This window comes from Arvicanthis niloticus, chromosome 2 (assembly GCF_011762505.2).
Source record: "Arvicanthis niloticus isolate mArvNil1 chromosome 2, mArvNil1.pat.X, whole genome shotgun sequence".
Classification (NCBI taxonomy): Eukaryota; Metazoa; Chordata; class Mammalia; order Rodentia; family Muridae; genus Arvicanthis; species Arvicanthis niloticus.
In genome coordinates, this window is record NC_047659.1 from 17,110,752 (window position 1) to 17,125,679 (window position 14,928).

At 38.8% G+C, this 14,928-nt stretch overlaps 1 protein-coding gene across 5 annotated transcripts in view; it reads right to left on the reverse strand.

The window, feature by feature from the left end:
* The window catches only part of Scai (suppressor of cancer cell invasion), a 108,917-nt gene that overhangs the window by 26,579 nt on the left and 67,410 nt on the right, over positions 1 to 14,928 (reverse strand). For all 5 annotated transcript variants that reach the window (XM_076928696.1, XM_076928695.1, XM_034495280.2 and 2 more), the window contains 7 exons: positions 11,359 to 11,455; positions 10,327 to 10,425; positions 10,036 to 10,188; positions 6,935 to 7,036; positions 6,485 to 6,586; positions 5,562 to 5,640; positions 3,708 to 3,807 (listed from right to left, as the gene is read on the reverse strand). In XM_076928696.1, coding sequence (XP_076784811.1) covers positions 3,708 to 3,807; positions 5,562 to 5,640; positions 6,485 to 6,586; positions 6,935 to 7,036; positions 10,036 to 10,188; positions 10,327 to 10,425; positions 11,359 to 11,455 — 732 coding nt within the window. The remainder of the gene's footprint in view (positions 1 to 3,707; positions 3,808 to 5,561; positions 5,641 to 6,484; positions 6,587 to 6,934; positions 7,037 to 10,035; positions 10,189 to 10,326; positions 10,426 to 11,358; positions 11,456 to 14,928) is intronic.

Sequence of the window (14,928 nt, forward strand, 5' to 3'; positions counted from 1 at the left end):
GGAGGAGGGGGATGGGATAGGGGGTTCTAGGGAGGGGAAATGGGGAAGGGGATGACATCTGTATTGTAAATAAAAAATAATTAAATAAAAAAATGGAATGACACAAAAAAAAAAAAAAAAGAAAGAAAGAAAAAAAAAAAAAACCTCAGAAGTAGGTTTCACACACACAACTGCTTTGTATTATCTAAAATCTCTTTCCAATAATGTGGTTTGAAATTAAGATAGACCAATATCCATATTTCAATGGCTCTTAAAATGCATCAACTATTTTAAAGATGTTTTACAATAATTTTTAAAGATTTATTTTACATGTATAAATGTTTTGCCTGCATGTATGTATGCATGTATGTATGTATGCCCGATATACTTAGACATCAGAAGAGGTAATCAGATCCCTTGAAACTGGAATTAAGGATGGTTGTAAACCACTATGTAGGAGCTAGGACCTATAACCAGGACCACCACAAAAATTATCACGTGCTCCTAACTGTTGATCCAGCTCTCTATATCCTTAAACATTAAAAAAAAAAAAAAAATTCAAGCTACATTTCAATATTCAAGACAAGAATGTAGAGAGAATATCTTGTATATTGTATGGATGCATCACCTGTCAATTGAAAAGCCTATTGCCTATGGCTTAGGTAGGAAGCAGTGGTGGGTAATCCAGGAGGCAGAAAGGATTCTGGGATAGAGCTAGATCGAGGCCCAGAAGATGAGAAGAGACAAGACAGATGCATGGTACCTGAGCACACATAACCAGCCACATGGCAGAATATAAATAGATTATTTTACGTTATGATTCTTGTTGAAAAGAGCCTAGCTATATGGCTAAAGTATTTGTAAATATATTATGAGTCTGAGCCTTATTTCAGGGATCATGGAAATGAGAGGAAGAAGTAGGATCTAACTTGAACACAAGAAAGAAGAAAATCTTTCACTCTTCTTTATATTCTCTTTGGACACTTTTATGTAAATCATCTAGGCTGCCTGTTAAATATGCACATTAACTGGGCCACAAATCAATGGACTGTAATGCCCAAGTCCAGGAACATGTACTCAAAATCCTCTGCTGTAGATTACAGTCTTTGGCATGCACACACTTTCTTGTCACATCAGTATTAATGTAGATGTACATAAAAAGCAAAACTGATATCTTACTGGTTAGTGATTATCATCTAACCTCAATACAGTTCATAATAGTTTTGGGCTTTAATTGAAATATGAGTAATATATATATATATATATATATATATATATATATATTACCATACTAAATTAATGATATATTTGCTCCATATTTGGCTCTAGTAATCTTTAGCAAATTTCAAAAAAATAATACTATGATGGCTATCTTGGTTGTCATCTTGACTATATATTCTGGAATGAATAAAACCCAAATGGTTGGGCACACCTATGGTGGATTCTTTTCTTAATTAAATAACTTGAAGTGGAAGGACTCACTTCTAATCTCATCTTTGAGGTGGGAAGATCCATCTTTAATCTGGGCTACACCTTCTGCTGGGAGCCTATACAGGACACAGAAGAAGGAAGTTCTCTTTCTTTGCACCTAAATAATCTTCCTTTTAAAAAATACTTTTAAAAATAACGTGTGTGTCTGTGCATATAAGTGTTAACTGAGGTTCACAGAGGCCAAAGGCATTATTAGGTTCCCCTTGAGCTAGCATTTAAGGCTGTAAACTGCCCAGCAAGGGACCTTTCTAAAAGTAGTATATATTCTAAATTGTTGAGGAATCTCTTTAGCCCCAACCCTCCTCTTCTTTTGCTTGGTTTTTGTTTGTTTGTTGGGGTTTTTTGAGAAAGGGTTTTTCTACATAGCCCTGGCTGTCCTAGAACTCACTATGTAGACCAGGCTGGCCTAGAACTCACAGAGATCTACCTGCCTCTGCCTTTGGAGTGCTGGAATTAAAGGTATGTGCCACCTTTATGTAGTTTATGTTGTGTATGAGTACATGTGAATGCAGTTCCCAAGGAATCCAGAAGAGGATGTTGGATTCCCTGGAGACGGAGTTACAGGTGGTTGTGATCTACTAAACACAGGTGCTAGGAAGTGAACTCGGATCTAGAAGAGCAGCAAGAACTTTTTTTTGTTTGTTTGTTTTTTCGAGACAGGGTTTCTTTGTGTAGCCCTGGCTGTCCTGGACTCACTCTGTAGGCCAGGCTGGCCTCGAACTCAGAAATCCACCTGCCTCTTCCTCCCCAGTGCTGGGATTAAAGGCGTGCGCCACCACCGCCCGGCTGCAGCAAGAACTCTTACTGGCTGAGCCAACTTTCAAGCCCAACAGTCTCTTTTCTGATAGGTCATTTCTAGATCTTGGTTTTTGTGAGTAATATTGTAATAAAGATGGGGTACAGACATCTTGTTGAGATAGTGGACTAAGTGACATAACTACATTCCCTTTAGATATAGGCCAAGAAACAGGGTTAGCATTTTATAGTCTACTTTTTCTTCTTTGTAGTGTGTGTGTGTGTGTGTGTGTGTGTGTGTGTGTTGGGCATGAGTGGAGGCCTGAGATTAATATTGCGAATCTTATCAAGTCACTTTTCACCTTACTCTTTCAGACAGTCTTTTAGTCAAACTCAGGCCTGCTCAGATGTATAGTTTGGCAAACTAGCTTGCTACAGGAAATCTTCTTTCCTCCGTTTTAGGCCAGCACATATACTTTGTTTGTATGGCAAGGGCTTTAGCTGCTGAGCTACCTCCCTGCTTTAGCTGCTTGAGATATGCGCTACATATCTCAAATATAATTATGTATTAACTTAATCATTTGTTCACTCATTTGGAGACATGAATGACTTTGTTATGAAGCCCAGCTGTCTTGTACTTCTAATTGCTAGGATCACAGGCATATGCCATTATACTTGGCACATTTTAAACGTGCTTACATCTATCTATATATCTATCCATCCATGCATCTATATATCATGTGTGACCTCCCCCACTCCCACCCCGGCTAATTTGGAAGTCAGAGAACAACTTGAGGAGATTGTTCTCCTTCTACACTGTAGGTATATGGGATTGAAGTCAGGTCATCAAGCTTGGTGGCACGTGCAATCACCTGCTGAGCCATCTCACTGACCCTTATTTTTAACATTTGAATGAAAACTCAAACTGTTTCCTTAATAGTCGTACCAATCAAATTACATTCCCCCAAAAGCTTTTAAGGGCTCTCCGCTCACATTCTCAACAATACTTGTGTTTTGCAACAACCACCCTAACAGATGCTAAGTAATAACTTCTCATGTTTTCAATTTGCATGTCTCAGATGATTAGTGATGCTGTGCATGCATTTTTTATATACATCTTTTATATTTTCTAAAATAAATAATTTCAAACTAAGGTGAGTAACAGCATCACATTTGGCTTGGGAACCTTAACTATGATATGAACAATTTGAAACATACACAGGCCTAATCTCCCTTCTCTGCTTTTCAGTATGAAAAGTTGAGATTTAATATAAAGTGTTATTAGATAAGCTCACTGTTAATTAAAAGCAGACTTTTGTCTTTCAACTAGAGGGATCCTAAAGATTCCTCTTTGCTAGAGAAAAAACAAGCTTTCACACAAGAACACAAACAAGTGCTATCAACAGCAGTCTAAGGGAACCTGTGTAGTAGTAAATTAAGTTCCCGTTTTGCTTAATATCTTAAGAGAATTTTTATCCCTAGAATGAAACTAGAACACATACCAGTGCATTTCCTTCTGAGACTGATTTCGTTTGTGGATCGCATCTCCATTGATAATGTCCCGGTTACTATTAGTAAGAACACCTCCAAAGTCATAAGGACCTAAAAGAACAAAAACAAGAAACCTAGAATTCAACCTGAGGGTAACACCAAGTGATCTGATGCTCAGGTACAAGGGTATCAGTGACTTTTCCTTTGATACAGTCACAAAGCATTTTTCTTTAAATTTAACATTTTACTATAATGGAATAATTACGATTTTATCACACTGCCTAGTTTAAAAAAAAAACACTAAAATATTTACTAGCTTTTCAAATATAATATATTGAGAAACAAAATAAGAATCTACAGCCAGGCATGGTGACACACGCCTTTAATTCCAGCACTCAGGAGGCAGAGGCAGGTGGATCTCTGTGAGTTAAAGGCCAGGCTGGTCTACAGGAGATAACTCCAGGATAGCCAGGGTTACACAGAAAGACTGTCTCAAAAAATTCCACCAAACAAAAAATACAAAACAAACAAACAAAACCTCCAGCAGCAACAACAAAACCAATAATCTATAGCATCTCCTTAATTTGGGTGGTAAAAAGGGATGGAGACCTGGAATCTTTAAAATAACATTTACAGGATATCTGAGAAGTCATGGTGAGGACCCAGTACTGATGGTGTAGCCAGCCAGAGGCCAGAGGCCTCAAACCAGACCAATGACTCATTGCAATGAATATTTACAAGTAAAGCTGCATGGACAAAGGGGTATAGTGTGTGACACACTGTGACACACCACAGCTTCCAGAGCAAGAATTTTTGTTTTGTTGTGGGATATTCAGATAATCTTTGAGAAAGGACCATTCAGTTTATTACCTATACTAATTACAACAAGGAAAATAAGAAGCCAAAAGTCTAATGTGAAGACCTAGAATAGTTGCCTTAATAACATGTTTTCAGACAAGAAATACTTAAATATAAATATAAGTAAAGTCACTAACATTTAAATAAGAACTAAGGCAGTTACTCATGCTGTTGTCTTCTCCCTCCCATGTACATGCCTGTAAATGCTCCACTATAACCCATCCCATTACATCACAGTTGGATTACGGACCTTTAAAAAAACCACTGCAATGTAAAGACTATAGCAATTTGTTTTAAGAGTTAACATTTTACTACTTTGTAGGTCATGCAGGGAAGATGGTAGGTCATGCATTTTATAAAGGAATGCCAATTGCCACAGACAAATGAGGAGGAAAATGTTGAAAATGTTAAACTATTTTTCTCCAAAGATTTAAGTCCTTCATTTACATCTGAGTTGCTCAACTAGTCTGAATAATTTCTGGGCTTGTACATTCTGATAGTTTAAGGTTTTATTCTGAAGCAGCATCCCAATATTGCATGGACTGAATCTGTAGTAACAAAATAAAAAGGATTGAAAAGAAAATTGTAACAAGGACTTGAACTTTCTTATTTACAAAAGTACACTGATTTCTACAAAGACTTTCAGCCACAATGCTGCCTCTGACCAGATCCCCAAATGTATTAAAAGCTTACAATGATTCAATGATGTCAAGTAAATGGGCTAGCAAATTCCAGAATCTATATACAATACATTTGGCAAATTTGATAGTGAAGTATGCATTACACATAAGTACTGTGTCAAGATTTTTGGACTTCAAGGAATAAAATAGATGAGCAAAGAGAATTAACCAGGTTCTCTCCAACACTGTCACTAAACAAACAGACCAGGTTTTAAATTTAAAAGCTTTTTTAGATAGCTTAAGGTGGTCTCTGGGCTGTGGGCCATTGTCTTGTAGAAAACAGAGAATTCAAGCCCTGCTCACGGTGGGAGCATTCCTTTATTGTACCTTCACCATCAGAACGACCTGTGGGGAAAACGCCAGTGGCTGACAGGTAAATCAGAAGCACACTATTGGCAGGCAGCTCCTGAAATGAAAGAAAACCACACACACAAAACCAGACAGGAAAAATAATAGTGTTATTTAATGTTCAGCACAATTTAAGGCTGTGGGGGACAATAATGTTTTTAAACACACTGCTGTTACCATATTTCCACTTGTTCCAACTTCAAATCACATGGCAAAGATTCACTATATTCTACACTGCATCACTGTCCCCAAAGCTGTGGACACATTTTCTACTTGCAACTCCCCATCTGTTAAGAGAATGTTCTCTGGAAATATAAAATGGAGGGAGAAAGATCTCCATTGGTGATAAAGAAGGTAAACTCCCTTCCATGCCTTCGTCTATGCAAACTATAGGAAGATACCAACTAATTCCCATCATTCTTTTCTTTTCTTTTTCTGTATAAAGCTCACACTGTCCTCAACCTTGCTGTGTACTTATATACCCAGGTTGTCCTTGACCTCCCTACTGTGTGGCCCAAGAGATCCTCTAACTCCTGTCCAAAGTCAGGATTACAAGCATTTACCCCACCCTTCCATCAGACAAAGTCTCACAGAGCTGCCTGAGCACATGAATGCTACACATCCTGTTCTTGTTTTTCAGTTTTGCATTGAGTGTTAGGCCCAAAGTTGTTTAGCAATAAAAATCTAGAAAGGAGAGAATAATCAACCAACAGTCTCTGATTGATGTTAAATATAAATTACTCATCACAAGCAGCTACAATCCCCCAAACTTTGAGGGTCAGAAGAACTACTGGAACAGCACTTGTATATGTTCATACATTACTAAACACTTCAGGCATCTGAAGAGTGACCAAGTCTACCCTGAGCACATTCTTAGCATTAGAGAAAGAGGTTATACTAACCTTAAAAGATGCTGCTAAAAATGTATACAGTTGGCTGAAGGTCGGTTTGTAGAGTAGATACTTGTGGGGGTTTTCTCGTCTGGTGGGCTTGTCAGCTGGCTCCTATGGTAACATGCCAAAAATGACACATAAAATGACACATAAGTGGTATGTGACAGCTGAGGGTCCACATTTCTTATCTTTTCTATAAGATAACCTAATTTTATTCACTGTCTGTGATTGTGCTTATCAACTGTGTTTTATCAAGAGAGTTCTTTTTGTTTTGTCACAGGATCTCATAATGTAGCTCAAGCAGGCCTCTAGCTTTTAATAATTCTACTGTTTGGCTGTCTAGCGGGCCTCACAGGTGTGAGGCCCCCATGGCTGGGCTAAGAGAATTCTCTATTTACTCCCATGCCCTCAAGAGAAGCAGAAGTGGTAAGAATTACCAGTCAGTCAGGCAATGATCACCTGTATTCCTGGCTTATTCATCTGCGAAGCTAAATTCATTGGCTCCCTCTCCAAGGCTTGCAACATCCGGAACATGTCAACAGTTAATTCACTGAATTTGACCTGAAAGAAAAACATACCTGGTCATTTATGGAATAAGCCTAACTTCTGGTCTTTGATCACATTATTATTCTTGACTTTCAGGTATATTTAATAACAGCTGATTTTAAAATATACATATATACATACATTCATTTTTAAAATAGAAGTTATATCTTTTCCCCCTTCTCTTTCCTCCCTCCAATCCTTCCCATGTACTACCTGTCTTGATCCATCTTGAAATCATGGCTTCTTCTTTAATTGCTATTGGGATGTGTGTTCGTGTGTATGAGAGAGAGAGAGAGAGAGAGAGAGAGAGAGAGAGAGAGAGAGAGAGAGAGAGAGACTGAGACTCTCTGTATGTGTGTGTGTGAGAGAGAGAGAGAGAGAGAGAGAGAGAGAGAGAGAGAGAGAGAGACTGAGACTCTGTATGCGTGTGTATGCACCTAAATATATAAATACAACCTGCTCAGTCCATTTAGTGTTACTTATATGTATATGACTTCACAGCCAACCCTTTGGTATTGGATAATCTATTAAGGGGTCCATCCCTGAGGAAGACTATTTCTTTCACTGTCAGCTTTCCTTAGATGCCTACAGTTCTTTGTCTATGTGTGGGTTGGTTTTTGTGTTTGAGACAAGTTCTTATCATGTATCTTTAGCTGATGTAGAATTGCTATACAGACCACAATGGCCTTGAACTCAAGAGATCTTCGTGCCTCTACTTTCCAAGTGCTGAAATTAAAGGCCTGAGCCACCATGCCCAGAGACAACTCATATTTTATTCTTTAATATTTAATTACAAGACTTTCAAAAGGCAAATATGGCAAAAGAATTGTGCAGTGACACTCCTGTGCTCACTATCTACTTTGTGTAATTAGTGCTTAGGCTTCTCCATCATAATGCATTAATTTCCTCAAGCAGTTTTTAAAAAGCAACTAAAGTTACAAAAGCACAGCCCTACAAATCATGGTAACATTTGCTTAAGTTGATCCATGTCTGGATTCATACTTTATAATCTCCTCAGTGTTCTGGCACTACATAGTATTTAAGAGTACATCCTTCTCTATCTTTAATAACACTTTTATAGAAGACCTAGGAACTTTCTTTGTTCAGAAAGATTATCCCCTGGAGTTTCAAAACTGTACCTGACTGGGCATGGTGGCTTACATCTTTAATCCCAACAATTGAGAGGCAAAGGCAGGTGGACCTCTTTGAGTTTGAGGTCAGCCTAGTCTACAAAGAGAGTTCCAAGATGTCTAGGGCTACATAGAGACCCTGTGTCAAAAATCAAAATGAAAATGTTCCTCATTCATACATACATAATACACTGCTCGGGATTAGGCCCATGGGCCTCATACATGCTAGGCAAGTGTTCTACCACTGAGCTACCAGAAGCCCATTTAGTATCTCTCTTAGCAGATCAGCAAAAACTCAAATTTTCCTTATATAAAAATTCCACAGAAAAAAATTAAAAAAAAAAAGTAGAAAACAAATTATCAATACAGGTATTTCTGAACATATTTAACATTTCAACACATCACCGAATTTCCAAAAGTGTTATAAAACTGCACTACAGCCCCAGATACTCACCACCCATTATCTCTACACAACAGAACAAAACAAGTTCTTCTAGAACAGAGCAAGGAGACAATACTTGGCTATTTGTCCTTTCATTGTCAAAGAGGAGGTAACTGAAAGCATGTGATCCAGGACAGAACCAATGTAGTCGTTTCATGCATTCCTCTTCCTGTTTGTTTGGAAAGGGTCTTACATGTAGCCTGGGATGGCCTTAATACCTTCCAAGGGCTATGATTATAGGTATAGTACCTGGCTCTTTTTGAATTCTAAGGAATAAGCTCTATAGACATTGGAATTATAGATTGCTATTTTCCTGTTTTTGAGTTTGCTAGTTTTGGCTGTTTTGTTTTTAAAAACAGGGTATTGCTGGCCATGGTGGCAACACTCAGGAGGCAGATGTAGGCAGATCTCAGTTAGTTCAAGGCTAGCCTGGTCTACAAAGTGAGATCCAGGTCAGGTAGAACTATATAGTGAGATACTGTATATGAATATATGCAAGTGTAATGAAACCTATTACTCTGTATGACAACTAAAAAATAAAAAAAAAATTAAAAATTATAAAAAATGACCTTCTCAAAATGCAGCTCTCACCAGCTCCACCCTTTGCTAGTTCCCTGTGACCTTGGGAAAAGATCACTTTCCTGATTTTTTCTTGTGCTTCTTGTTCCCTCCATCCCACCCAGAGTAGCCCTCTACAAGTGCCTCATCCTCCCAGAGGCCAGGCCTGCAGACAGTAGTAGGATTGTTACTTTTGCTTGGCATGCTTACTCTGGACAACTTCTTGTTTTAGTTTTCGTTGTGTTCCAAGACAGGGTTTCCAGTATAGCTGCAGCTGTCCTGGGACTTACTCTGTAGACCAGGCTGGCTTCAAACTCACAGAGATCCACCTGCCTCTGACTCCTGAGTACTGAGATGTGTGCACTACCACTGCCTGGATTTTACTGTAGTTCTTAACTTCAGCACTTTGTCAGAAAAATATCCCATTATCTCTCAGACTAGCTCAAATCCTTTGATGCCAAACATCAAAAAATACACCTGACTTTTGCTACATTTGTTGAAGTGATATTATCTAAGAAGCTATTTTGTTAATAATTATTTTTATAGGTAAACAGAAAGCTCCATTAGTGAAGGCACTCTGTCTTTATTGCTATACAAACACACATCCTGGAAACATGGCTGATAGATAATTCATAAATACTGACTGGGCTAGGGATATAGGTTTAGCTCAGTGGCAAATTAATACACATTGTTCCATGTCATTAAGCATCTTTCCATGTCATTAAAAATTGTTTCTAAAAAATTATAGATATATATGAACATGGTATAATTGATTTGACCATTCCTCACAAATGTAAGGAACTCTACAAGAGGAAAAAAAATCCATGATCAAAACAATCATTTTAAAAGTAAATTTAAAGCATAAATCTTTCACAGTTCTTTACCTGATTATTACAATTACCAATAATGAGTGCATCAGCCAGAGACAACTGTCCCACAATCATGCCTTGCTCCAGCAAGGGGGCTCCTGTCTCAGCGAGGCGATTGGATGTGATAACAATAGTGTTATCATCATTTAACACCATCACAGGGTCTGCCTGAAGAAAAAAGAAGCACATTAATGGTAATACAGAATACCACTTCTTGTTCTTCTTAAAGTCACATATATACCATAAACACACAACATAGTCATTTGCCTACCTATGACTGTGACAAACTTTCCCTCAAGAAATTACCTCAATGAATGCTGCTACCTCTTGAAGCACCAGGTTCCACTCGACTTGATCTTCAGTATTAAAGCGATGAGTATAATCTTCAATTTCATCAGACAACTCCTGGTATTAGAAATGCCACAAAGAAAAGCAGCTATTAATAACATCCATAAAAAGGCTAGCAAGATGGCTCGGCAGGTAAATGAGTCTGCCACCTAGCCTGACAACCTAAGTTCAATCTATGAAACCCACATAGTAAAAGAAGAGAACCAATTCCTACATGTTATCTTATGACCTGACACGTGTGCATGTATCTCTCTCTCTCTCTCTCTCTCTCTCACACACACACACACACACACACACACACACACACACACAAGAATGTAAAAAAATTATAATCTCCACAAAAACCAGCTGTATTGTAATATCTGACAGAAAGTAATAGAATTATGTTTGATCCGTATCAATATCCAATCCAAATTATAACAGAAAACAAATGAAAGCCACAGATTTGCTTCGAAATTAAAAAAAAAAATTAGAATGATACATGTCAAATAAAAACCTTATAAAGGTCTATTTCCTACTTGGTGATATATCGGCAATGTACTTATTAACAGAATTGCCTGAGAAACAAACTCATAAATGTTAACACACAAAGAGCACTCCCTTCCTTTATATCACATTGTGTTTCAGAACTAGTCTAATTAATAGCTGAGGATAGAAGATCACAGCAGAATATATCTCCTTCCAAAGGGCTTGTGAAAATTAGGACATATTTGAGTCAAAAGTATCAGGCTTAGGTATGGTGGCTCATATTCATAAGCACTCAAGATTGAGGCAGGAGGATTGTCAAGAGTTTACAGATAGCTTGGGTCAGAGATCTACCTGTCTCTACCTCTCAAGTGCTGGGATTAAGAGCATGCAGTGTTGTGTCTGGCTCATGGAAATTACAAATCCAAGATCAGCCTGGGTTATATAACAAGACTCTACTTCAAACAAAACAAAACAAAACAAAACAGAACAGAACAAAACAAAACAAAACAAAACACTATTTACCTTTACCAGGTCTTTCACAACGTCCATTTTGTTAAGAAGAAGACAAACTACTATAAATCTTGCATAGTATCGGAGTTTCTTAACAACCAACTCAGGCCTGCAGTGGACAAAAAAGAACTCAGTCATAATATTAAAATGGAAAACACGCTGTGAAAGTACTCTAGCCAGCTCAAGCATGGTGTACATGGTTTTAGCAAGCCTTGCTAAAACCTTCTTAAAGCTAGCCACCAAGATCTATTCCCTTATTTGGCCATGTGCTCCTTCTGAGGATGAATACCAAGGTCCAACTATCAAAGTATCAAAGTCCAGCAATCCAAAGCCCCCTTTGGCTCGTACCCAATTACAATGAAACAACTCATCCTAACACGGAGTTTCCCATTTTTACCTTCATAAACCTCATAAACCATCATTTTCCTATGGGCCATGTCTGTCCACCCTCTATCCAGAGGCAGTCCTTTGTCCCACTCCAGGACAAATACCCTTACCCCGTCTCCCTTGTTCTCTTCCTCTATCTCCTGTGTTCGTCTCTTTCTCCCTGTCCTTTGTCCCTCTGGAACAAATAAATCTTTTGTGCTGAGATCTTGGTGTCATGAAGTCCTGAGCAATACTGATCCTTCCACCCTGTTCTGACTTTTTCTACTTTTAAATGGGTTTTTAAAAATGTCGTTATTATTGGAACCGTGATAAAAATTTCCACATAAAACCATACAGCTTGCTTGGCAGGGTAGCACATGCCTGTAATTCCATAACTCAGCAGGAAAGGCAGGAGGATAAGGGGTTCAAATACTGAGTTCAAGGGCAGCCTGGGATACAAGAGACTGGCTCAAAAAATCAAAACCAGATCATCTTTTAAATATTTTTTTACACTGATTAAGTTATCATTCTATATTCATTCATTTATTCACTCATTCATTCATTCATTCAACAAGCATGTACTGAGAATTTAAGTGTATAAAAACTAATACGATGATGGGGACTGGAATGAGTGATGGTTCTGCATGCACATAGTTCACAATAATTTTTAACTTCGGTTCTAGGGGGTCCACCGTCTTCAAACCTCCTTGGGCAGAAGGCATGCATGTGGTACACATAAACTCATATACATAAAATAAAATTTAAAATCTAAAAACTAAGAAACAATGGCATGAGATTGAAAGGGTAATAATTAAATAAAAAAAATCCTTTCTTCACAGACCTTACAAATAGAATAGTAATTTAAATACATATGAGTTAAGTAAATATACAAAACAATAGAATAAATATAATTGGAAAGAAAAGATGCCATTTGGGTCCTACTCTGAATTGAATCTGTCATGTCCCCATAAACTCCCATTTTGAATACTTGGTCCCCAGCTACTAGTGGTTTTGGAAGGCATAAGGAAGTAGGTCCTTGGAGGTAAGTCTTTAGGTTCACTGGACAGGCCTCATTTCTGCCTCAGTGAGAAAAGTGTATAACTCCATTTTGGAAGAGGAGCCATTATGCTGCATTGTTAAAATTAAGTTTCCATTTACTGTAAGAGCTGAGTCGCTGTTTTTAAGACTTTCCTAGAGCCTGATCCACCCCAATTGATGACCTTGACTTGTGTTTTACAACACCCTGACCCTTTGATCCTTTTTTTTTTAAACTATTTATTTATTATATGTAAGTACACTGTTGCTGTCTTCAGACACCCCATAAGAGGGCATCAGATCTCATTACAGATGGTTGTGAGCCACCATGTGGTTGCTGGGATTTGAACTCATGACCTCCGAAGAGCAGTCAGTGCTCTTAACCACTGAGCCATCTCACCAGCCCCCTTTGATCCTTTTTAACCCTCCCTAATCACGTTTTTTTCTTTATTGAGATCTTTCTGTATTTTCTTTTTTTTTTTTCTTTCTTTTTCTTTTCTTTTTTTTTTTTTGGTTTTTCGAGACAGGGTTTCTCCGTGTAGCCCTGGCTGTCCTGGAACTCACTGTAGACCAGGCTGGCCTTGAACTCAGAAATCCACCTGCCTCTGCCTCCCAAGTGCTGGGATTAAAGGCGTGCACCACCACCGCCCGGCCTTTCTGTATTTTCTTATTATCTTTTCTCTTCTATAAACCTGCTTTGTAACTACTTGTGATTTTATTCCTTAAAAGGGGGCCAAGAAACAGCCTTGGGATGCTCTCTTTAGCTTGACTCAGGAGGCTGTAGCTGGCCTGCTCTTGGGTGCTCAACTTTGCTTCAAATTGTGCTCAAAATTGTGGGAGTGATCTTATTATCGACCGGTAGGATTTACATTTTCTGGAGGCCCCAGTGAGATTCAGACCACTCACCCAAATTCTAAATTTGGACCTTCTCTCTGGGACTTTAGGGCTGAGGGGTCTCACCTCAGGAGGTGTACACCTTGAGAAATTCCAAGGTTCCAAGATGTACTTTCAGTTTCACAGACTTGGACTATCAGAGTGAGCTTCCATGATGACAAGAGCCACAAACATCTACAGAGGCCTCCCTGGTAAGTCACAGTCTGGTCTGTGGACATCCTGATCTGAGACATGGGGGAATTTGATAGAACTCCAATATTTGTCTTGTCTTCGTATTTCTGTCTGATTAGTCTTGCCTTCATATATTTTGTCTTTGTAAGTCTTGTCTCTGGTTTCATTTTTATTGTCTGCATTTTGTCTTTTGAACTTTCTGTGTTAATTAGTTTATCTTGGACTTGGGACAACTGAACTGATAGACAGTATGGGTAATAAGACTATCGAGCTTAACAGCCATCTATCTTGTATTCTAAAGAAATTTTGACAAACTTAGCTAGACCTTTAATACCAGCACTTGGAGGGAGAGGCAGGCAGATCTTTCTGAGTTTGGGGCCAGCCTGGTCTACAAAGAAAAACCCTGTCTTGAAGAATCAAAATCAAAAAGCAGAAGGAAAAAGAAAAAAAAATTCAACCAAGTTTACTCCCTATAGCCAAGGAGAATTATGAGTATCCATCCTGTCACAGAGAGTCACTTACGTGAAACTGACTAGCCCTCCCAGGGCACTTTTGACTCAGATCACCTGCACAATGGTATGTGTCACCCTTGGCAAGCCTGGCCACCCAGAACAGAATGGATACAACTTGTCTAAAGCAACTTCCAACAAACCACCCTGGATGAAGATCTGTTTGAACTGAAACAGGCAAGGTGTCAAGCCCTGGATGTCAGCAAATGGGCCTTTTAAGAGCCTGTAGCAGAGACCCAAGAGGCCTCTCTGAAAACTGTTCTGCAGGATTCACAGGAGAAAGAATTCCTCCTTTCTTCATAGAACCATCTCCCTGCTCCCCCCTCCCCCCACCTCAACCTCCACTTTTGCCAGCTCAGTGCCCGTCACCCAAGATTCCCTCCTCTGCCCCTCTGTCTGAGTCTACCCTTACCTTACCTTTTGCTCTTCTTCTCTACCTCCATCTATCTTCCTTCTCTATACCTCCCAGCTCTTTCCCTACCTCCCCATCTTTTCCCCTCCCCACACCCATCAGAGGCCCTTTAGACTCCTCTTCCAATTCTGGTGCTGGGATGGCGCGTCCTTTGGGCATGCTCTTCTACAGCCGTTTCCTGACAATCTCTACCTG